The sequence below is a fragment of the Takifugu flavidus genome, chromosome 11, assembly GCF_003711565.1.
Source record: "Takifugu flavidus isolate HTHZ2018 chromosome 11, ASM371156v2, whole genome shotgun sequence".
Taxonomy (NCBI): Eukaryota; Metazoa; Chordata; class Actinopteri; order Tetraodontiformes; family Tetraodontidae; genus Takifugu; species Takifugu flavidus.
The window spans coordinates 11,013,261-11,036,909 of NC_079530.1; the positions used below are offsets into that span (position 1 = coordinate 11,013,261).

The following is a 23,649-nucleotide window of genomic DNA, read 5'->3' on the forward strand; positions in this document are numbered from 1 at the left end:
CCCAGGGATGCATGTCTTCACAGCTAATGTTGTGACTTTAGGGTTAGCAACTCCACAGCAACTCCATTTCAGCCCTTTTCTTCTCCTGTTAATTTGTCATCACGTCTGATTGTTTAATTTCTGCAGGAAAGCCACAGAGGACCAACGGGAAGTTACATGGAAAAGTGTATGTGGGCAGCTCTCCCTCCCCAGTGGAGTTCACCGGCAACGATCTCCACTCCTACGTTGTGGTGAACGAGGGACGTTCCTACGTGGCCATCAGTGAGATTCCGAGCTCCCTGGGGCCCTCCCTGCAGCCCCTGGCAGCCGTCGGCAGCGTGATCGGCTGGGCTTTTGCTCTGGAACAGCCCGGATTCAAGAACGGCTTCAGCATTATTGGTGAGGGAAAACTGGCTGCGTGTTTGGGGTTTCTCATGCTCCAGCAGAGAGAGTCAAAGGTTTGGCTGCAGGAAGTACACACCTCGGATGGCCCCGAGCGAGCCGCTGTTCAGCTGCACTTTTCCTGGCTGTCCGGCTGAATTCCTCACGTTGCTTCAGCTGAGGCAGAAGGCAGGAAGCCAAAGTTCAGGCCGGGCAGAGAGGGAACCCTGACCTCCTCTCTTCTGTCCCCCACAGGGGGCGAGTTCACGCTGCGGGCCGAGGTCACCTTTCAGCCGGGCAACGAGCGGCTGACCATCAGACAGGAATTCAAAGGCATCGATGAGCACGACCACCTGGTGATGAGCACCACCATGGACGGCCGGATTCCTGAAGTTCCTTACGGCTCCACTGTGACGATAGGGCCCTATTCCGAGATTTACCAGTACAGCAACAACCGTAAGCTCCCGTTGAACCACTTATCTCAAGTATGCATTGAAGAGAGAGAAAAAGGAAGCTGCTTATCTGTCCTTCACCCCAGTCATCACCTCCTCGTCCAGCCGGGACTATGTGGTGAACTCGCCTGATGGTTCCACTGAAACGAGGACCTATCAGTGGCGCCAGACCATCACCTTCCAGAGCTGCCAGCACGGAGATTCCTGGGGAGACGTGAAACCCACCCAGCTGCTCAGCGTGGATAATGTGTTAGCCATGTACGATCCCAATGAAGTCATGCGCTTCACGATGACCAACAAAATCGGGGACGTAAACGGTGAGGTCGTTGTTGTCTTCCTGTTTGGTCTGTGCTCACATCCTTCCTGGAGGAGACGTACTGTAGAACATCCTGTCAGGACGCCTAAGGGGAACTTTGGCCGCCTGAGCCGAGCTGCTACTTACATGTTTTCACTTTAGTTTAATCTCTATTCCTGTTTGCATGCTTTCTCTGATAGCAGACCATAATTTCATCCCATTTTGTAGTGCACATCCAGGAACATTGGCTGATTAGAGACTCGAATCTTCCCACAGGAATTCGTGAATGACTCGTTTGTGATCCCACTGAGTATATTCCTGCAGCTGAAATGGAGTCCTGAAGTTGTTTGTCTCTGTAAATGCATCCTTGCTGCAGGAGGGGAGCCAGAGGAAAACCCCTGTTTCACCGGACGCCACGGCTGTGACACCAACGCCATCTGCCGCCCTGAACAGGGGAACCAGTTCAGCTGCCAGTGCGCTGCTGGGTTCAACGGGGACGGACGCATCTGCCACGGTAGGACGGGCAAACTAACAACACCTGGAGGAGGCTGTGCCAGATTCTGGTTTTCCCTTCAAAGCTTTCTACCTTCATGTAAATGTTGCTCCTTTGAACATCTATTCAACGTTTACATGTAATTAAGTGAGCCTCTCTAAGCACTTCCGTCCTTCCTTCCTGAGGAATTGAGCAATCTTGCCAATGACATCAGGGAATTCCATACATCCTTCCATTCCTTCCTTCCATTCATCCTTTTCTCTGAGCAGGCCAAGTGGTCTCCTCGACGCGGCTTCATACGTCCAACTGTTTGTTATCTTCCCAACAGGAAAGCTCTGAAGCTAAGATGCTATCACAAAACATCCAGAATTAGGAACTCTCATCAGGCTCTTTCCTCCGAGCGGCTAAATGGAGGCAGATGTTACAGAGTTTCAGACTCAAACTTCCCTGATTCTTCTTATCAGACATTGATGAATGCAGAGAAGATCCTGGGATCTGCGGTTCCCACGCCGTCTGCAACAACCAGCCCGGGACGTTCCGCTGCGAGTGTGAAGATGGATATCAGTTTGGCAGTGATGGGAGGACCTGCACGGGTAAGAGTGTGTTTCATTTACCAAACACATTTGAACTCCACACAGGAAATGACAGAGACGGAAAACAGAGAACAGACTCAGACGCAGTTATCAGAATTCCAGGATGTAGCTGCTCAGGAAGCACCTCTGGAAACGAATCTGCTCCACTGAGAAGGCCGGTGGCCTCATAATTAAGGAATATCAACAGGAAGAACTCTGTGTTTGGGGTGTATGGGATGTGTGTGTTACTGTGTGTTACTGTGTGTTACTGTGTGTTACTGTGTGTTATTGTGTGTTACTGTGTGTTACTGTGTGTTATTGTGTGTTTCTGTGTGTTACTGTGTGTTACTGTGTGTACTGTGTGTTACTGTGTGTTATTGTGTGTTATTGTGTGTTTCTGTGTGTTACTGTGTGTTACTGTGTGTTACTGTGTGTTATTGTGTGTTACTGTGTGTTATTGTGTGTTACTGTGTGTTACTGTGTGTTATTGTGTGCTTTTAGTCATAACCAGTGTGATATGGGGCCTTTGAGTTCCTGCCTGTCACCCAGTGGCTGCTGGGAAAAGGCTGATTAGGACCCAGTGGTGGCTCGAGGGGCGACGGTAACCGATGTTTTTCCTGGTCTCAGCTGTCTCTCGCCCTGTGGACGCCTGTGAAGAAGGAACGCACACCTGCGACATCCAAGAGCGCGCTCTCTGCACCTACACCGGAGGCTCCTCCTACAGCTGCTCCTGTCTGCCAGGTTTCAGCGGCGACGGGAGAACCTGCCAAGGTACTGCCAATAAAAGCCCAGCAACCATTGCAGAAATCCCCTCCGTCACATCCTGGGGACGAGGACTGGGTCAGCCCACGTGTGGCGGGATGTTGCCGCTCTTATTCCAGACTTAAAACTCATTACACACTCTTGAAGGCTGTAATTGTCGAACCAGCTGCTGAGGCCTGGAGGAGGTGACGCTGTGAGTTACGCAATCCCTCCGCAGTGATTTAGCAGTGAAACATGGCGAGCAGCTGGGTTTGAGCACGGACCCCCCCCCCCCCCATCCAGTTTCCATTCTATCCACGCCTTTGCTGTTCTGCTCCCCGACAGCAGCTTGAGTTGCTCATTGAGCCAGATGATAGTTGGGATCCTGAGGGTAACCGGCTCCATCTTGTGTCTCTCCTGAAGACATCGATGAGTGCCAGGCTGGCAGATGCCATCAGGAGGCTGCGTGCTACAACAACGAGGGATCCTTTAGGTGCCAGTGCAGACCGGGTTATTACGGCGATGGCTTCCTCTGCACCCCAGGTACTCTCATTCCAACCTGTGCTTTCTTTATTAAGGATGATTAAAGATGCAAAATGATCCTTTTCATCATCCATTCACACCTCGACGGGTTCTGTAGAGCCTGACGGGTTCTGTAGAGCCTGACGAGTGCTGGCGAGCAGCTGCAGAAATGTCTGACCACGATGTTCCTGTCTTATCAGAGAGGACGAAAACACGGTGTGAGACTCACAGAGACAGCCTGCTGGCCGTCACGGAGTATGGACCGCGGGGCCCGCGTCCTCCCGTTGGTCAGTACATCCCCGTGTGTGACGAGAGCGGCGCCTATGAGCCCATGCAGTGCCACGGCAGCACCGGATACTGCTGGTGCGTGGACCGAAACGGACAGGAGATCCCTGGGACCCGCTCGGAGCCCGGCAGCAGACCCATGTGTGAGGAAACCACAGGATTTTAGGACTTTAGGTCACGCCACGTTAGCGGGGGTGATGGCGTGTGCCACGTTAGCAGGGGTGATGGCGTGTGCCACGTTAGCGGGGGTGATGGCGTGTGCCACGTTAGCATGGATGATGGCGTGTGCCACGTTAGCGGGGGTGATAGCGTGTGCCACGTGATGGCGTACTCATTTATGACAGCAGGCTAAAACTGACGATAAATCAGCTCAAGAACAAGATTAATACATTAAAACATCGCATTTATGATACAATTGCTTAATGCAATAATGGAAAAAAAAGAATAATAAGAAAACTAAAATAATGACCAAATGTGTGCGATAAACTGGGGTTTGAGCTGATAGCCATGGACCAGTCCTAACTGGGAGCGTTTGCCTCGGTAGGTGTTGACCACGGTGGAGTGGCGCCGCCCGTTGGTCCCACCCCTCGCCCCGACGTGCACCCCCTGCCTCCGGGAACACACCTGCTGTTCACCCAGAGCGGCAGGATCGAGCACGTCCCCCTGGACGGGTACACTATGCAGAAGGATGGCGCCAAGGCTGTGCTCCATCTCCCCGTAAGTCTTCCAGATGAAATCAGAGAACACAAAATGAAGCCTTTACATTCTTGGTTTCTGGTGTCGAACAGGCTTTTCCTCATCAGTCGTTCCAGATGTCAAAGTTGTTACCAATAAAGAACAAAATACTCGTCAGTCTGGGAGTCGAGCTTTACAGACATGACAAAGGCTAGCTAACGTTTGTGCTGCTAACTTCAGCTCCGTTACAGCTCACAGCTCAGTCTGGCCTGGCCGGTTCTCCATCTGTTTCATGCCTTCTTTTATTGGAGACACATGGTGACGTTCCCACTAATTACTAACATCAGCCAGACACGGTGCTGGTGCAGCTGCTCCGGCGTCTGGCCGATGTTTCCTGAGTGTGTGGGGCTCTCTGTCTGCACATTAACTGCCATTATTATTTGGTGGCCGACCCCTCGACAGGAGAAGGTGGTCATCGGCGTGGCCTATGACTGCGTGGAGAAAATGGTCTACTGGACCGAAATCACGTCTCCCTCCATCAGCAAGGCCAGCATCGAGGGGGGAGATCCAGTTTCAGTTGTCAGATCAGGTAGATCCCTCACTTTGCCTTCATGTTCAGATATTTTTATGAAACTCTTCTAAACTGGAACCTTCTGACAGACTTGGGCAGCCCAGAGGGCGTCGCCATCGATCACCTCAGTCGGACCGTCTTCTGGACGGACTCTGTGAAGGACCGCATCGAGGTGGCCTCGCTGGACGGCTCACAGCGCCGCGTTCTGGTGGACTCTGAGCTGGTCAACCCCCGCGCTATTATCGCCGACCCTTCCAGCGGGTGCGTGTTTAAAGAACCCCCGTCTGGGTTGGGGAGGGTTCCGCGTTTGCATCTGGTTCCGCTCCAGTCGGATCAGGCTGTAAACTAAATCGCTGCAACGTTTCACTGTATTGGGAGGAACAGCTAATGAGCCCTGGCTGTTCCCACAACAGCAATCTGTACTGGACCGACTGGAACCGCGAAGCGCCCAAGATCGAGACCTCTTACATGGACGGGTCCAACAGGAGGGTCCTGGTCAAAGACGACCTCGGCCTGCCCAACGGCCTGACCTTTGACCGGCGCAGCTCTCTGCTCTGCTGGGCCGACGCAGGTACTGTGAACCCTGGACACACGGCGCATCTATATATGGAATAATGTCCGACAGTCAGCGCCGGCTCTCGTCTGCAGGCACTCACACGATGGAATGCATGAATGTCGCCCGGGGCGACCGCAGAAAGGTCACCGATGGGATGCGGTATCCCTTTGCAGTCACTTCTCTCGGGAACACCATCTACTACACCGACTGGCAGAGGTTTGGTCGCTGTCTTATCAGAAATATCAGTGAACCTTCTTGGGTTTTCCTCTTGATTTGTTTGATCCTTTTCTTATTTCATGCAGAGAAACATTAGTGACACATACGACATCGTAGGATTATTGGTCTAATTATCACAAGTTACAACAATGAAAGCGTGAAAACTGGTTTTAGGACTGTCAGATGAAGGCTTACTGAACATCAGACTTTCAGGCTGTGCCAGCATCAAAAGACATAATTTAGGCTTTCTTCATGGTCCAGTGATAGAAGCTGCCAGAGCCTGAAGGAGAGAGAGGTCAGAGGTCAGATACAAACACTCAAAGTCCTTCTTGTGTCTCCAGACACTGTGGACCATTATTCCCACACAGCTGAATCTGTGTTAACCACCGCTAAAACAGTGGGGGTGGGGTTGTCTGCGCCTGTGTGTGTGTGTGTGTGTGTGTGGTGTGTGTGTGTGTGGGTGGGTTGAGGAAGCGTCTTAAAAACTGGCAGCTGCTTGCAATTTCTCAACTTCAGTGTCTTGTCAGTGACCTGAGCAGGGCCTCCCTCTGATCTTGCCATAGAGCTGGTGGTGGTGGGGTGTGTGTGTGTGTGTGTGTTTGTTTGTGTGTGTGTGTGTGTGTGTGTGTGTAGGGGGGGTCAGTAACCGAAAACCCACCTACCCACCTCATTCCTGACAGACTTTATACAAAACACAAGGAGTCAGGATGCTGAGCGAGCTGGGGATCTCCCCCGTGACTGAAGCCAGAATGTCTCCACCACAGGGACGCACTGGTTGCTGTGGACCGCCACACTGGGAAGGAAACGGACCAGTTCCAGCCCCAGAAACAGACCAAGCTCTACGGGGTCGCCGTGGCCTATGCCGAGTGCCCTTCAGGTAATTATGCCAGTTGGGAGGGGGCAAAGTTCTTCCTGAAAATTCCAGATGTCTGTTCTTGACTTCTTCAGATGCATTTTGTGTCACAGGACGATAAAACACTTCTGTCCTTCTGAACGTCCCCTTCACAGAGGGATTTGGGACCATTATTTATTTAGAATGTGAGTGGAGGGCTGGAACAGGATGAACAGTAACGTTAAACACTGAACAGGGTGAGTCCTGGAGCAGCCTGGGCCATGTCGCGGAGTCACTGGAAGGTCGGTTTCTGGGTCATTGCCAGGGCACACGGTCGATTAACGAGTGAATTCATGGTATTTGTTCACGTTGTGTAGTTGTCTGGTGTCCAGGAACCAAAGGGACACCAGTCAGATATAATCTCCTGTCTGGTTCTGCACCAGTTCTCAGCGTGCTCTCACGAGGAGTCCACATGTGGTCACGTTTCTAACATGTGCTGCTTGCAGGAGTGCTGCTTTAGGCCAAGCAGATGTCATTTGTTTTAGGAAAATACGTTTTGAATTCTATATCGGGAATCAAAAATGTGGGATTGCCCCTGAATCTAGCAAACTAGCTGGATTATTATGATTCACCATCGGATCTGGCCTGATCCTCCCTTCTAGATAAGGCTGCACACATTGTACAAACCAGAGCATGTGATGTCAGGGGAGAGGGGCCCCTCCAACATCTGGAGAGGACGTTGTGTTTTCCCTTTTTTTTTTTGACTGTGTCAAGATCTGTAAAACAAACAGTGGAGATTTCCCAGTTGCTCCCTGCTATGTTGCCTTATGATTCACAGAAATGACGTGAACAAATCTGGTATTTTTCCACCAGGACAAAACTACTGCTCGGTGAACAACGGGGGCTGCACTCACCTCTGTTTAGCGACCCCTGCCGGACGTTCCTGCAGATGTCCCAGCAACGCCGCGACTGTGGGCTGCGTGGAGAGAGATGACCAGTAGTCACAGGACGAGCTGACGCTGCTGGCTGGGTTGTTAGTAACTTAGGAAACAATCAGCAGGGCTAAAATGTAGCCGCTGAAAATCTGGGGTGAATTTACTGTGCCGTTATTCTTATATCTATTGTTCATTCCCCACTTAAATACATATATTAAAAAAGGAAATCACAGCTGCATTGAGAAATGTAAATAGAAACACTATTATTTGCCTTTTTGTTTTCTGGGTGCACATAAACTGAGAAAAAAGAAGCTCAAGGGATAAATAATTTAATGTGAACATGTTCACACCGATGCCTGTCATCGTCTCAGTGGTGCTCACGCACTGTGGCAACGTTTGGATCCGTCCATGGAGGAATTACTGTGCACGCTGCTGGGGTGTGTCCACGCGGGGCAGTGCGGGAATAAACGCTTTTCTAACATCTTGTTCTCCTGTTCTTCCTGTCGGAACAGCGCCACCGTGTGGGCGGGTGGCTCCATTACACATCAAAACAGCGTCTATATTAATGTGCAACGTTGTTCAGGAGTCTCGATAACATATTACGAACAACTAGTTGGGCCAGTGTTGACAGTTTTCACCTGTTGTAAACTTGTTTTGTTGTTCACAAATGGCAAGAGAAAGGGACGCCTTTTATGGTTTATTTTAACGGGAACGTTAAAATAAACCATAATGTTCGGCCCGGCCTGAGATTAGAGAACTGTTCCTGGGTTCTCCACCCTTCAGCTGATCTGTTTGTTCTCTGTTTTCTAGCATAAACATCACACGTCCACATTATTCATGTCAGACTTCTTTATGCGTTTATTGTCATAAAACAGAGGCTTTCTTACGTAACTGCTGAACTGACGACGTCATGGTGACGTCAAAACATCTCTTTGACTACATTAGCTTGAAATAACTTCCATATGTCTAATATGGACTTGAATTACTCCATTTATTGCCCAAATACCCCTTTAAAACGCTGCATTTCAATAAAGTAGATATTTGATTAAAATATGGACATCTTAAAGACAACAATAAGAAGAGGTTGAATCGCTGTGTCCTCTAGCAGCGATGTAAACTAAACTAGTAGTGAATCAACTCAACCATAAAACTTATCATGTCATACCTAACCCTAACCTTAACCCTAACCCTCTAACCCTAACCCTAGCCCTGACCCTGACCCTGACCCTTACCCTGACCCTAACCTTAACCCTAGCCCTGACCCTGACCCTTACCCTGACCCTAACCCTGACCCTAACCCTAACCCTGACCCTAACCCTGACCCTAACCCTAACCCTGACCCTTACCTGGGCCGCCCGTAAACTTCCGCTGTTCACAGCTCTCTCAAAATACAGAGGTCATTGAACGCAGCACCGTCACGCGCCATCGGAAAATGACTTGTCTTCACGTCTTATCGTCCAATGGGCAGCAAAGCGCGAGACGCTGCTGTGACGTATTTACTTAATGTAAGGAATTATTCCCTCTACTGTGTCTGTAAGGCACGTTGAGGCATTCCCATTGCAGACATCAAACGTTCAAGTATTTCTAACTATTCCTGAAGAATATCTTTAAACGACAAAACGCCATCTTATTTCATTTTGACACGTTTTCCAGTTCTTTCCTATGAGCGATCAGATTTTCAATAGTCCCTTTTCAATGTCAATGATTAATTGAAATTATAGTAGACGATTATACTGTATTGTTTTATTATTTTGCATTAAAAAACCATTGAGTCAGCTGACGTGTGTGGAAGTGGAGTCGTCCAGTGGACGGCGTCGCGTCAACTGTTCGCGCCTTGCTGTCCTCGCTGAGGGAAAAATGTTCCTGAACGAAGGCGGAGGATAGTCGTAGTCTGCATTAATTCATTTGAGACGAAGGTAAATATGGAAAATAAGATTTATTTGTCAAAAGTTTGTATTGTGAAAGCAAGGAACCCGTTGTAGTAGCCGAACATTCTACTTATTGCGGCAGCGACCGTTAATGGCGTGTTTGCATCTTCCTGTCTAATGTTTGAGAGCGACAGATGCCATGAACCACTGCTAACCACGATTGTTATACACATTTCGTTTATTAATGCACCATAGTACAGACAAGATGTATTAAGAATATTTAATTCGTCTTTTACTGGAATATTACACGTACATCTTTCGAGCTCTCTTGTCGTCAAGGTAGCTACAATCATTTCCGCAACCATTGACCTCAACCTTCAAAATAAAACGCCGACTATGGCAGTATACAACAAAGTATGCCAGCCAGGTTTAATGTTGTTACACATGCGGCCGATTAACATTGAACATTTTGAAAATTTCTTTTGAAAGAAGGCATACAAATTCAAAACGTCTCGATACTGTATATTCGTAATATTACAAACAAAATAACTTGAATATTAAATGGGGATTTTCCAACTAAAATTCTCATTTTAAAATAATTGTTTTAGGAATTTGAAAATACAAAGCTTTTATTTTAAACTGAAATCCGTGACCGGAAGTGCGTCGTTCGTGTGTGACGCCAGCTAGCTTAGCGGCTAGCTAAGCGTGTAGCTTCGGCGCGTTTTGTTTTGGTAACAAGCTTTTCGGAGTTGCTGCTTCAGGTCCGACTCGCATCCACCTGCTGGTTCTGTTTGAACAAAGGCAGAAGTTTCTCTGCTTGAAAATCCCGCTCTTCCATCCCGCTAACCATAAGTTCTCTATTATTCCGCAGAAGTGCACATTTAAAGTGACCCAGCGGAGGAGCGAGTCATGTGTCGGCAATGAGTGACCCAAGAGAACAACGGGGACAGCGTTCGGCACCGTACGGGGCTCTGGCGGCCGCTCGGGGCATTAGGGAGGAAAGCGACGGTGATTCCTGACTTCCTCAAAACCCTGACTTGCGTGGAGCTCGGGGGCGTGGACGACATGGCTCGTCAGCCCCATCCTGAGCTGTCATATGCCTGGGAGAAGTACATGGACGACAGGCTGCAGGGAGCAGACCTGCAGGTGAGTGCTGCGGCCGCCAGGTGTGCGTGTGAAAGGTAACTGACCAAAATACAAAATAAATGGCTGACCTCAAAATGGGTCCTGAGGTTCACTCAGAGGGGACTTGTTACTAGAGATGTTTACAGGATATAGGGTTAGGGTTAGGAGAAAACAAACAGGGGACGCTGGACAGGACGCTGTCAGGGGTATATGGATGGGGACGCTGGACAGGACGCTGGACAGGACGCTGGACAGGACGCTGTCAGGGGTATATGGATGGGGACGCTGGACAGGACGCTGTCAGAACGCTGTCAGGGGTATATGGATGGGGACGCTGGTCAGGACACTGTCAGGGGTATATGGATGGGGACGCTGGTCAGGACACTGTCAGGGGTATATGGATGGGGACGCTGGTCAGGACACTGTCAGGACGCTGTCAGGGGTATATGGATGGGGACGCTGTCAGGACGCTGGACAGGACGCTGTCAGGACGCTGTCAGGACGCTGTCAGGGGTATATGGATGGGGACGCTGGACAGGACGCTGTCAGGGGTATATGGATGGGGACGCTGGACAGGACGCTGTCAGGGGTATATGGATGGGGACGCTGTCAGGGGTATATGGATGGGGACGCTGGACAGGACACTGTCAGAACGCTGTCAGGGGTATATGGATGGGGACGCTGGACAGGACGCTGTCAGGGGTATATGGATGGGGACGCTGGACAGGACGCTGTCAGGACGCTGTCAGGGGTATATGGATGGGGACGCTGGACAGGACGCTGGACAGGACGCTGGACAGGGGTATATGGATGGGGACGCTGGACAGGACACTGTCGGGTATATGGATGGGGACGCTGGACAGGACACTGTCGGGTATATGGATGGGGACGCTGGACAGGACACTGTCGGGTATATGGATGGGGACGCTGGACAGGACGCTGGACAGGACGCTGTCAGGGGTATATGGATGGGGACGCTGGTCAGGACGCTGGACAGGGGTATATGGATGGGGACGCTGTCAGGACGCTGTCAGGGGTATATGGATGGGGACGCTGGACAGGACACTGTCAGGGGTATATGGATGGGGACGCTGGACAGGACGCTGGACAGGACGCTGTCAGGACGCTGTGGCTCTTTGCTCGAACTGCTGCTACAAATTTAACAGCAGCTGGATCATGATTCTTGGATTAGGATCAGACGATAGGAGTGATGCCCCCTGCATCCTCCCCCTCCTCTCTCCCTTTATCCCTCTCTCTCTCTCCCTTTATCCCTCTCTCTCTCTCCCTCTCTCCCTCCCTCTCTCTCTCCCTTTATCCCTCTCTCTCTCTTTCGCCCTCCCTCCCTCTCTGCCTCCCCCACCTCTCTCTCCCTCCCTCTCTCTCTCCCTTGATCCCCCTCTCCCTCTCCCTCTCCCCCACCTCCCTCTCTCTCCCTCCCTCTCTCTCCCCCACCTCTCTCTCTCTCCCTCCCCCTCTCTCTCCCTCCCTCTCTCTCTCCCTTTATCCCTCTCTCTCTCTCTCTCTCTCCCCCCCTCTCTCTCCTCCCTCCCTCTCTCTCCCTCCCACTCTCTCTCCCTCCCCCCTCTCTCTCTCCCTCCCCTCTCTCTCCCTCCCTCTCTCCCTCCCCCTCTCTCTCTCTCCCTCCCTCTCTCTCTCCCTCCCACCTCTCTCTCCATCCCTCCCTCCCTCCCTCTCTGCCTCCCCCACCTCTCTCTCTCTCTCCCCCTCTTCATACAGTAGGGTTAGCCATGGAGTTCCCCGAGGTTCTGTACTTGGACCAGTTCCCCAAGGTTCTGTACTTGGACCAGTTCCCCAAGGTTCTGTACTTGGACCAGTTCCACAAGGTTCTGTACTTGGACCAGTTCCACAAGGTTCTGTACTTGGACCAGTTCCCCAAGGTTCTGTACTTGGACCAGTTCCCCGAGGTTCTGTACTTGGACCAGTTCCCCAAGGTTCTGTACTTGGACCAGTTCCCCAAGGTTCTGTACTTGGACCCGTCCTTTTCCCTGTGTACTTGCTTCCCTTGGGGACAAGTGTTCATTGTTATGCTGAGGACACTGGGCTACATTTATCATGACACTGGAGCAGGTAGTGAAGCGAGGTCGTGGTGTTTGGGCCTCAACCCCTCGGGGGTAAAGTAGATTATATCTGTGCTCCAGATCTTCTTAGCCCCGAATCTGTGTGAGGAATCTTGGAGTCGCCTTTAAATAAGATCTGTCCTTTAACTCGCCTAGAAAATCAGTCTCTAGGAGCACCTAGCTTTGTGAGGATGAGGAAGATATTGATGAGGGAGATATTGATGAGGGAGATATTGATGAGGGAGACATTGATGAGGAAGATATTGATGAGGAAGATATTGATGAGGGAGATATTGATGAGGGAGATATTGATGAGGGAGATATTGATGAGGAGATATTGATGAGGAAGATATTGATGAGGGAGATATTGATGAGGGAGATATTGATGAGGAGGATATTGATGAGGGAGATATTGATGAAGATATTGATGAGGAAGATATTGATGAGGATATTCCTGCAGCCTCTCACGCACTCCTGTTGCTCTAGACCTCTTGTCTGTGTGTTCATCTACACTAATTAATGTCTTTAGCAAGGTTTTTATTATCTCTGAATGTTGGTCACATGTTCCAGACTTCTTATCAAGGCTTGTTTTTGTGGCTGAACCACAAAAGCCCGGAGATTAAACTTGACGAGCAACGAAACTAAGCTGCGACAGTTGAGCTTCATCCCCAAAGTGACTCACTTGTCAGGAAGGTGCAGAACAATGTGTGAATGATTGATTAAGTTAAGTTAGAACTCCTTTTATATTTTAATATTTTATGGTTTAACGAGCTGTGGGTCAGAGGCGAGGTGGTGGAGGAGGTGCCACCACAGCAGACAGGTTCTGGTCGGGTTCTGCTCGGGTTCTGCTCAGGTTCTGCTCAGGTTCTGCTCAGGTTCTCTGGTTCTCTGGCTGCTCTTTTCTCCAGGAGTGAACTCGGAGTGTTCGGGACCGTGAAGTCAGGCCCAGTCACGATGTCGTGATGGTCACGTCTCCTTCGTTGCCTTTAAGTGCTGTGGCCATGGTGATTGGCCTGACTGAGCAAATGCTGTTTCAGGAAGTGCAGCTCTCACCACAGGAGCTTGTTTCACATCCGCAGTTCTTCTTCTGCCCCGGGTTTCACCCAAAGACCTCCTTCCCAGCCTCCCCTGAGCCGTTCTGGATGATTGACTGTGTGCTTGAATAATTCATTTGGCCCAGTCGGGGGTTGAGTCAGACTCAACTGTTGCTCCGTCTCGGCTCCTTTTGCCCCGAGTGGTAGGTTATTGAGTCAGAGCTCCTGTGCCAACACCGTGCATCAGCTCAGTGGGCAGGAAAGAGCAGAGCCTGTTTCCCCTGTATGTGTGGCCAAGTCCAGGTTTGCAGGCTATCACGCTAATGGAAATAAAGACGCAGGGAGAGATGCGCTTTCATTTCCTGTGTTGCGATAAAGGCCGGCGTGTTCCTCTCGGCGTGGACAGAGGCGCCGATGTGCCTGGGGCACGTTGCTGCTGCCTTTAGCAAAGGTAAAGTCATTTGCACGTTGCCCTCTGACTCCTGGTTTGAAAGCAAATGCAGAACGTTAGGGATCCCTCATGATGCTCATCACCAAAACCTCAAATTAGATCAGTGGGGCTCTCAAGTAGGAAACAACCTTGCGTAACCATCAGCCACAACCCCCGCCATGAGTGAAGGATCACGCCGCCTTCGCTGCCTCTGCCAAGAAAGGAGAATAATGGCTGAGTGAGGGCGACTCAGGCCTCCGGCTGGTCGGGTGGAGAAAAAGGCTGCGCTAAAGACACATCACACCCACATCACACCCACATCACACCCACATCACACCCACATCACACCCACAAGGGGAACCTTTGTCCCGCTTGTGTTTGGCAAGCTCGTTCTCTGACCTGACGGACCGGGACGAATGCCAATCACATTCATTGTGTTTCATCGTGTGCACTGAGGACTGGAAGAATAAATCAGCATAGAAGGACAGCAGCCCTCGCTGGGGTCGCAGCCCTCGCTGGGGTCGCAGCCCTCATGTCTGCACCTCGTCCACGTCTCCATGACGAGCCTCTGAGCTGGATTCATCGGTCCCTCCTCCTCTGGTCTGTATGGGGCCCTACTGGCAGCCCTGCTTGTGGGGCCCTACTGGCAGCCCTGCTTGTGGGGCCCTACTGGCAGCCCTGCTTGTGGGGCCCTACTGGCAGCCCTGCTTGTGGGGCCCTACTGGCAGCCCTGCTTGTGGGGCCCTACTGGCAGCCCTACTGGCAGCCCTGCTTGTGGGGCCTACTGGCAGCCCTGCTTGTGGGGCCCTACTGGCAGCCCTGCTTGTGGGGCCCTACTGGCAGCCCTGCTTGTGGGGCCCTACTGGCAGCCCTGCTTGCGGGGCCCTACTGGCAGCCCTGCTTGTGGGGCCCTACTGGCAGCCCTGCTTATCAGATCACTCCTGCTGGGCTGTGCCAAGCGAGCCAGTATTGGATTATAGCCTCAGTAACTAGTGCCAGTAAACCGCGTGACGGTGAGCTCCCTTAATTCCCCTTCCTGTTTGGTCGGAGCAGGTTTGATAGCACGAAGACAGGCCGTCATTTGAGATGCTGGTGTTGGTTTCAGTAGCGAGAGTCTGGCAGCTAAACCTCTTCTGACTGATGGTTTGGTTCCTGAAACTCGTGTTTGTTCCTGTTTCCTGATCTGCTGCTTGTTTTGTATTTCACCCGTCTAAGTGTTTCACAGTGTTTCCTCCTGATAGCTGGACGTCATTTAGCGTCAGTGTACGTGCACATTAGTGGGTGTGCACACAGGAAGGAAGCTGAGGGAGCCACGCCCACACGTCCCGAGGTGACTCTGACCCTCGGGTGACCCCTCCCAGAGGTGAAGTCCTGTGGTTCCTGCCATTAACCCTCCGCCACATTTAGGCTGAAGTGGACTTTTATGAGAATTCCACAGTTGTTTTACTAGAACCCTTGAATTGAGCTGCGCTTCATACGTGTCCATTATAATGAGCTGGTGTATAGTAAATAATCACTGCATCTCCATTAGAGATCCACTCAGATCCACTCAGATCCACTCAGATCCACTGGGGCTGTTTGTTTTCTCCTCTTCGTAAACGATCGTTTACAAAGTACATCCAAACCCGTCAGTGGTTCCCAATAATGCTGCTGTAGGGTGGACTCAGTGTCCCCCCCCGCCCCCCCCCCCCCCCCCCCAGAGCAATGTGGCGTTACCCTGGATACAGTTAAAGACCCGTCAAGAGTTCAGCATTCTGAGACTTCTCAACCATTTTAAATCGACTCTGTTTCTCAAATCAAGCACAGCAAAGACCCGCGTGGCTGGAAATGTCCTTTCACTTTAGTTTGGACTTGAGGGAACTCCTGAGGGAACTCTTGAGGGAACTCTTGATGGAACTCCTGATGGAACTCCTGAGGGAACTCTTGAGGGAACTCTTGAGGGAACTCTTGAGGGAACTCTTGAGGGAACTCCTGATGGAACTCCTGAGGGAACTCCTGAGGGAACTCTTGAGGGAACTCCTGAGGGAACTCTTGAGGGAACTCTCATAGGGATCCACTCAGTCTTCATGTTTCCTCCCCTCCTGGTGAACCTTCTCACTCTTTTTCACTCCTCGTTGGTGTTTTGATGTCAGGATTAAACTTCCATGAATATTCACTGCCTGATTCTTCTGTTATATCCCAGTTTTACTAATCCCAGTTTTGGGAAGCGGTTGGGTGTAATTTAGTTGGAACAGTTCCCTGTTCTGGATCACCACTGTGTGTTGGGCTGCAGCAGAAACACTCAAACTGCAGCTGAGACCAAGCTTCAGCTCCTGAATAATTGATTGTGAGGAGAGAATAAAGGTGAACCTTTGGCGGTGCACCAGGTCGTTGGGTCACCCGACCCTGAAGGACGGCCTTTGCTTGGGGTTATAATATGAGTTGGGATCTTTGAGAGCCAAAATAAATCTACAAATACTCCAAGTTCTCCCATATATACTGGTTAAAAAGTCCTTTTTGTTGGTAGTCACCACCTTTGGTGAAGCACACACGTCTGAAGGTTGCAGCACATGAAGCTTTATTAATGGTTTCTTCAGTGGTTCCACAGGGCAGAGCTCAGTTCAGTACTGGGATGGACACCTTCAGCTTGCCTGGCTCTCGTGCACTGTTAGAGCAGCGTGAACTATGGACGTCGCATGGTCATTGCAGTGTTCATCCTGTTGACACCAGCGAAGAAATAGGAGACAGAGGAAGTTCTTCTGGTCTTCTAGAGGAAGTTCTTCTGGTCTTCTAGAGGAAGTTCTTCCGGTCTTCTAGAGGAAGTTCTTCTGGTGCCACTGAATCATGGGGCCCTTGTAAAGATGGACACGACCCTTCTGGAGAGTCCTCAGCGGGTGACATGATCCAGGCCTCTGTCTCAGTGGGTGTAAGCTGAGAACAGAACAACCCAACCCTGTCAGCTGAGGAGTCGGTGTCCTCCGCTGTGTTCTGCCGGTCCAGGAACTGGACCAGGAACTGGACCAGGCCTGGACCGGCAGAACTGCAGCCAGCCCTGCTCACTGTTGGAGAGGCTGACTCTGTTTAATGATGAGAAAGTTGCTTTCCTGGACTGTTAGAAAGTGCTCTCGAAAAAGATTTAGAGGGATTTAAAAGTGTTGCTTTTTCTCTCTCCTTTCTCTCTCTTCTCTCCTTTCTCTCCTTCTCTCTCCTCTTCTCTCTCTTTTCTCTCTCTTCTCTCTCCTTCTCTCTCCTTTCTCTTTCTCCCTTTCTCTCTCCTCCTTTCCTCTCCTTTCTCCCTCCTTTCTCTCTCCTTTCTCTCTCCTTTCTCTCCTCCTTTCTCCCCCTTTCTCTCTCCTTCTCTCTCTCTTTTCTCTCTCCTTCCTTTCTCTCCTTCTCTCCTTTCCTCTCTCCTTTCTCTCTCTCCTTCTCTCTCTTCTCTCTCTCTTCTTCTCTCTTCTCTCTTCTCCATCCTTCTCTCCGTCTCTTTTCTCCTTTCTCTTCTCTCTTCTCCTGTCTCCTTCCTCAGCTCTCTCGTTCTCAGGAGTTTTCTTTTCTCTCTCCTTTCTCTCTCCCGTCTCTCTTCTCTCTTCTCTCAGGTCTAGTTCTCGCTCTCTCCTTCTCTCTCTTCCTTGTCGTCTCTGTCTTGTCTCCTTTCTCCCTCTCTTTCTCTGTCTCTCCTCTTCAGCGAGTCTTCTCTCTTTCTCTCTCTCCTCCTCTTTTTCTCGCTCGATCTTTCTCTCCGTTTCCTTCTCTCCTTTCTCCTCTCCTTTCTCCTCTGCCTCTTCTCTCTTGTCTCTCGCTGTCTCTCCCCTTCTGATCTCCTCTCGTTTTCTCTCTTCGGTCTTCTCATTTCTTCTTTTCTCTCTTTCTTCTCCTGTTTGTTTCTCCTGGGAGTTCTTCTCCACTCCTTTCTCTCAATCCTTTGAGTCTCTCTCCTCCTTTTTCCTCTCTCCTTTCTCTCTCTCCTCTTTTCTTCTCTCATCCTTTCTCTCCTCCTTCTTCTCTTTTCCTTTCTCATCGCTCCTTTCCTTTCTCTCTCTTCTCCCTCCTTTCTCTCTCCTTTCTCTCTCTTTTCTCTCTCCTTTCTCTCTCCTTTCTCTCTTCTCTCTCCTTTCTCTCTCCTTTCTCCCTCCTTTCTCCCTCCTTTCTCTCCTTTCTCTCTCCTTCTGTCAGGTCAGCCTTCAGGGCCTGGAACATTTCCTGTGTCTGTTTCACTACGTGCAGCATCATCCCAGCCAGAGCAGCGACGGTGCACTAAGATTCTGGTGAGTTCCATCATCCCCATCTGGGTTTGACCACAACACTGGAACTGCATGGTCGTCGTCATCATCATCATCATCATCATCATCATCATCATCATCATCATCATCATCATCATCATATAGATGTGGAACGGGCTAGTGCCACGTGTGCACCGTGTTCCAGGGTTAGGGGTAGTTAGCTCACTACTGTGTACGTGAGGCTTCATCTGTTTTTAAAATATAGATTTATCATTAAATAATAAACAGTTTTACTTATGAGACATATGTTGATAGAAAATAGTGAAAATTGGAATAGAAATAGAACAATAATCCATTAAAAGAAAATTGAGATTTTAAGATCTAAATACCCAGATTTTTAAAAACTCACAGGACGCGCTGTGTTAACTAAAGACACTAAATACCCAAATTAAATTGATACAAAGTGAATTAAACACGAGGAGAGGAAGTATTAATGGAGAACTGCTGCATATGCAACACATGAGGTCTGCAGACCACCCTGAAGACATGGGGGCCAACATGCCGAATGGTGAATGTTTCCTCAATAGGAGGGATGCTCTGGAGGGGGCTCCAGCTGCTTTAATACCAACCACACTGGTGCAGCATACAAAGGCACATCTGTGGTCAGACATGGAGCTATTCTGCAGGGCACTGGGGGCTTGTCACCACTCCGAAGGCCAATCCCCTCAACATGTGACATCACATGCTTTCATGTGATACGCTGATCTGCTACGAATCTGGAAAGCTTCCATTTGAAATTCCAATTTAATGGAATTTGTGAGGCAGAACAGAAAATTCAGTCAGAGGCTGAGGAGGAAGTATGGAGTTAGGGCCAGCAGCGCTGCACTCCTGCTTGGAGAAAGATGACGGGAAGGACAGCGTTGGGGCCACGGGCAGCTGGTAAGAGGAGAACATCTACTCTGTTCACATGCTGCTCCTCCACAGAGGCGCCGCTTGACAGCAAATTTGGAAGTATTCACAGTTTGTGGCGACTGGCTCTGAAAGCTTCTCGCTCCACCGTTTTGTGAGTGTGTGAGCGAGCAATGAGGCGTTTTCCTCGGGGGGGGGGGGGCAGTGGCACCGGGTCATTTCCACCGTAGCCTGCAGGGACCTGCCCCCAGGCGCCGCTTCATTCACTCTGTGACTTTAAATCTGAATGGAAGATCTGCCCCTCGTTTAGGCAAAAAGACATTTTAACCGTCGGGGAGTAACGTGGCCTCACACCCTTTAGTGAGTTTAAATTAAATGCAACACTCCATGCATGTGTTTGCGTAGCCTGCCTGAATTAGCATTAATAAAATCAGACTTGTACATGAATTTCATGAAGCCTTTTATCATTTTCAGGAACAGGTTTTGCACGTTAGCTTCTGCTTCAATAGGCGGACAAATGCTTGGAGGATGTTTTAATCGTCTTTAGGAAGCTGCTGCCCACCCATTCAGCTGTGTTGGGTAACACAACAGTGACGCACACACAGCTCTTCTGTGGGATTCCATGAGCTTTGTGGCTTCTCTTGCAGCTCCGACATGAGTGGGGCCAGCAACACTCTGGCCAGGGAGTTCCTGACAGACGTGCATCAGCTATGCAGCGCGGTGGCCCAGAGAGCAGAGACCCGGGAGGAAGACGAGGAGGAGAGTCACATGGTGGCACTGGGAGAGTACCTGGTCAGGGGGCGGGGCTTCCTCTTACTTAGCACCCTGGATTCAATTATTGACCAGGTGAGGCTCTGCAGGTCTCAGATCCATTAAGTATATTGGTGCAATTCCATTTATGACTGCTGTTACCTTTTTGAATTGGCCCAGGGAGGTTTCCATGATGGGATGGAGACCTCCCGGAAACCTCAGATATCTGATACCGTCCAGTCCGGCCTCTGAAGTAGAACAAGCTTACTGTTCTCTGCCCATTTGGGACCAAAGTGTTAGAGTGAAACCAAGACTCACGACTTTCTGAAGGCAAAGCCTGAAAACCATTCAGAACCTTTGCTTTTTAAACCTTTTTTTAAAAATAAAATTAGAATCATTGTGCTCTATTTACGCCAGCAGCAAATCCATTTTTCACCTGGCCTTGGTCAGTTTAACGCAGTTTAGAAGGCAAATGTGACGTGATGGAGACTGTTGGAGGTAAAATAGAAGATGGCAAAAAATGTCAAATAAATCTGCTAGTTGGTTCTTTTTAATAGAGCTAATGATAAAGTGTCTGTTATTCGTTCTTAATTTACATATAAATAACACCAGAGAACTCAAACAAATCCAAAAGGGGAATCTTTTCCCTGTTAGATGGGGGGGGGGGGCGGGGCAGATGCTTGTTTGATGGGAGTGTCTGGGTGTGACATTCCTGTGAGTCCGTAGGGAAGCGTTTAGGGTACCAACATTGTGCTTTACTGCACTCCCAGGAACTGACCTGTCGGGAGGAGCTGCTCACTCTGCTTCTGTCTTTGCTCCCACTGGTCTGGAAAATCCCCGTACGGGAGGAAAAAGCCCCAGGTGGGTACATGAACCACACCACAGCATTTAAATCTGCCGTCTGTTGTTTGGCTCATGCATCATTTCAGTTCTCCATTTTGTTGTATATCTATTTGTATATTTGCAGTCTCCCTTGGCTTCAGGTCTTATTGTTGTTATGATTAGCAATGATTCAGCTTCAGCCCTGGTGCTTTAGGAGGCACTTATATCAGCACATTCATTTTATCTGAGCTGACATCTGTGATGTTCCTGTCTCATGAGTCCTTTTTATTTTCAGCCATGCGTGACTTATCTGACAAAATGTTACACTTTTTGAGATTTCTGATACTTTTAGGCCGAATTGTTAGCTAAATAAGGAAGAGACGGGTAGCTGCAGAGGTTAGATGACCTCGGGATGTCGCTGGTATTTAGTGCCTGAGTGTTGATCCTCTGTAACGAGGACTCTTGAGATTTTTACTTTAATGAATTCCTCGTCACTCTTTGTGTGTGCAAACATAGAATGGAGGCTGACGTGGAGCTGCTTTTTTGTTATTTATGACTTTCAACAGCTTTAGTGCCGTCATTAAAATGACTGTTATTAGAACAATTCCATCACCTTTTTATAGCATCCAATTAACAGATAAATAACAGTCTGATCAGAGAGCTGAACACTTTCACATGAGCTGAAACTAATTACAAAGTCGATGTAAAATACAGTTCTGCGTTTTTGCTGGTGACAGATTTCACCCTGCCGTCGCTTCTGGAAGTCTTCTTGCGAAGAGATGTGAAGAACAGCCCTCTCAGGGAGGGAAAGAAGCCCGCAGCAGATGAGCTGAACGCCAGCAAGAGGTCCCGTTTTGGCAGCGGCACCTGGAAGTCGAGGCAGTCTCGTAGGACAGCACAGAAATATTCTGTAAAGGATGCCCGCAAGTCCCAGGTCTCCACTTCGGATTCAGAGGAAAACCCGGACTGCAAAGCTGCTGCTGGCCATGGGAGTGGAAGTGGCCGTAGGACGCGTGGTTCCACCGTCCGGGTGAGCTGTCAGCATCATCGTCCAGAACCCTTCGTGGCAACGTCAACCACCGTCCCTGCAGACACCATGAGCACGCCACACCTGCGCCCCCGGGCCCCCGGGCCTCTGATGACGGATGTGGAGACCCTGACGGACCCGGCTGCTGTTTCAATTTTCAACCGCATGGAGAACTCCCCCTTTGACCTCTGCCACGTCATACTGTCACTGTTAGAGAAGGTTTGTAAGTTTGATTTGAACCTCAACCACAACCCTGGCCTGGCAGTGAGCGTGGTTCCGACCCTCACTGAGATCCTGGCTGAGTTCGGGGAGTGTTGCGCTCCGGGGGGGGGCAGCGGTGGTGGAGCAGGCATAGAAGAGGTGGCTAGGGGCTGGGGTGAAGAGCCCATCGCTCTTATCCAAAGGATGCTCCTACGCACCATCCTGCACTTGATGTCCGTAGACATCAGTCAAAGTGAAACGCTCTCCGACAGCCTGAGACGCAGCTTGACTGACCTGTTGCGAGCCACCCTCAGAATCCGGAGCTGCTTGGACAGACAGACAAATCCTTTTGCCCCACGACTCAAGAAGACTCTGCAGGAGGTTCAGGAAGAATTCTCCTTCTCTCGACATCGTCACAGGGCTCTGCTGCTGCCAGAGCTTCTCGACGGAGTCCTGCAAGTTCTTCTGAGCTGTCTGCAGGCTTCAACATCAAATCCCTTTTTCTTTAGCCAAGCACTGGAGCTGATCCACGAGTTCGTGCAGCACTGCGGCCTGGACTTGTTTGAGACCACGGTGCTGCGGCTGGAGGGACTCAGCAGAGCCACAGATACAGAAATAGTCGGGGAAGCAACAGAGAGGCTGCGAGGCCTCATCGCTGGAGTCTTCAAGATCACCAGCGCTATCAAGAAGGCAAAGTCCGAACAGCTGCATCAGTCTGTGTGTGCGCGCCGCCGCCACCGTCGCTGTGAATATTCTCATTTCTTGCATCATCACAGAGACCTGTCAGGTTTGCCCGTCTCTGCTTTCAAGCAGGCGGCCAGACGGAACCCCTTTGAAGAAGATGGAGACGGCAAAGGCGAGTCGGAGGGCTACGCGGCGCGCTACCCCGAGCGCTGCTGCTGCTTGGCTGCCTGCGCCCACCAGTGTTTGAGACTCTTGCAGAGACTTTCTCCGAGTGGTCCGGCTGTGTTACAGGTGCTGGCTGGAGTGCAGGCTGTAGGCATTTGTTGTTGTATGGACCCTCGCTCAGTCATAGGCCCCCTGCTGCATGCTTTCCAAGCTCCGGCCCTCCGAGCTTATCAGGCGAATGTTCTCAGCGTCCTGGGCAGACTGATCCTGGAGCAGCTTGGTGGGGGGCAGCCATCAGAGAAAGCCAAGCTCGCCTCTTGTAACATCTGCACTCTGGACAGTAGTCAGCTTCTAGGCCTGGAAGAGACGCTGCAGCAGGGACATACGTTATCAGTCTCTTCCACTCTGTGCTACCGCTCCCAAGGTATCCTGCCAAGTGGAGGGGGTGCGGAGGACATGCTGTGGAAGTGGGATGCTCTAGAGGCCTACCAGCAGCTTGTTTTTGGAGAGGACTGGCAGCTGAGCCAGCAGATAGCCGGCCACGTGTGCCACTTGACCCTGCGGGGGAATGCAGTCGTGCAGTGGCAGCTCTACACACACATCCTCAACCCTGTCCTGCAGAGAGGGGTGGAGCTGGCCCACCATGCTCAGCAGCTGGGGGTCTCTGCTGTGTGTACCCAGGTCTGCAGCTATCACACACGATGCCTGCCTGTCGACATCCTACTCATCTACCTACAGACGTTACCTTCTCTTCTCAAATCAAGGTAGGTTGTTTGTTCTGCAGTGTGATGTGAAGTTGGTTTAAAGAGTAAAATGTCCGAGTTGTTTTCAATTTCAATTTCATTTTATTCT

At 50.3% G+C, this 23,649-nt stretch overlaps 2 protein-coding genes across 4 annotated transcripts in view; both read left to right on the top strand.

The window, feature by feature from the left end:
* Positions 1-7,986, top strand: part of nid1a (nidogen 1a) — a 12,227-nt gene extending 4,241 nt beyond the window's left edge. Inside the window, 15 exon segments of the mRNA XM_057046679.1 lie at positions 127-378; positions 616-816; positions 899-1,129; positions 1,484-1,621; positions 2,065-2,193; positions 2,800-2,943; positions 3,337-3,456; positions 3,636-3,863; positions 4,265-4,437; positions 4,858-4,984; positions 5,056-5,227; positions 5,380-5,537; positions 5,615-5,738; positions 6,503-6,615; positions 7,444-7,986. Of these exon segments, the coding sequence (XP_056902659.1) occupies positions 127-378; positions 616-816; positions 899-1,129; positions 1,484-1,621; positions 2,065-2,193; positions 2,800-2,943; positions 3,337-3,456; positions 3,636-3,863; positions 4,265-4,437; positions 4,858-4,984; positions 5,056-5,227; positions 5,380-5,537; positions 5,615-5,738; positions 6,503-6,615; positions 7,444-7,571 (2,438 nt within the window). The 3' untranslated portion in view covers positions 7,572-7,986.
* Positions 7,987-9,274: 1,288 nt separating this feature from the next.
* lyst (lysosomal trafficking regulator) overlaps positions 9,275-23,649 on the top strand; it is a 37,125-nt gene continuing 22,750 nt past the window's right edge. For all 3 annotated transcript variants that reach the window (XM_057046676.1, XM_057046678.1, XM_057046677.1), the window contains exons 1-6: positions 9,275-9,421; positions 10,245-10,519; positions 18,193-18,284; positions 19,796-19,994; positions 20,669-20,759; positions 21,458-23,561. In XM_057046676.1, the coding sequence (XP_056902656.1) occupies positions 10,439-10,519; positions 18,193-18,284; positions 19,796-19,994; positions 20,669-20,759; positions 21,458-23,561 (2,567 nt within the window). In that variant the 5' untranslated portion in view covers positions 9,275-9,421; positions 10,245-10,438. The remainder of the gene's footprint in view (positions 9,422-10,244; positions 10,520-18,192; positions 18,285-19,795; positions 19,995-20,668; positions 20,760-21,457; positions 23,562-23,649) is intronic.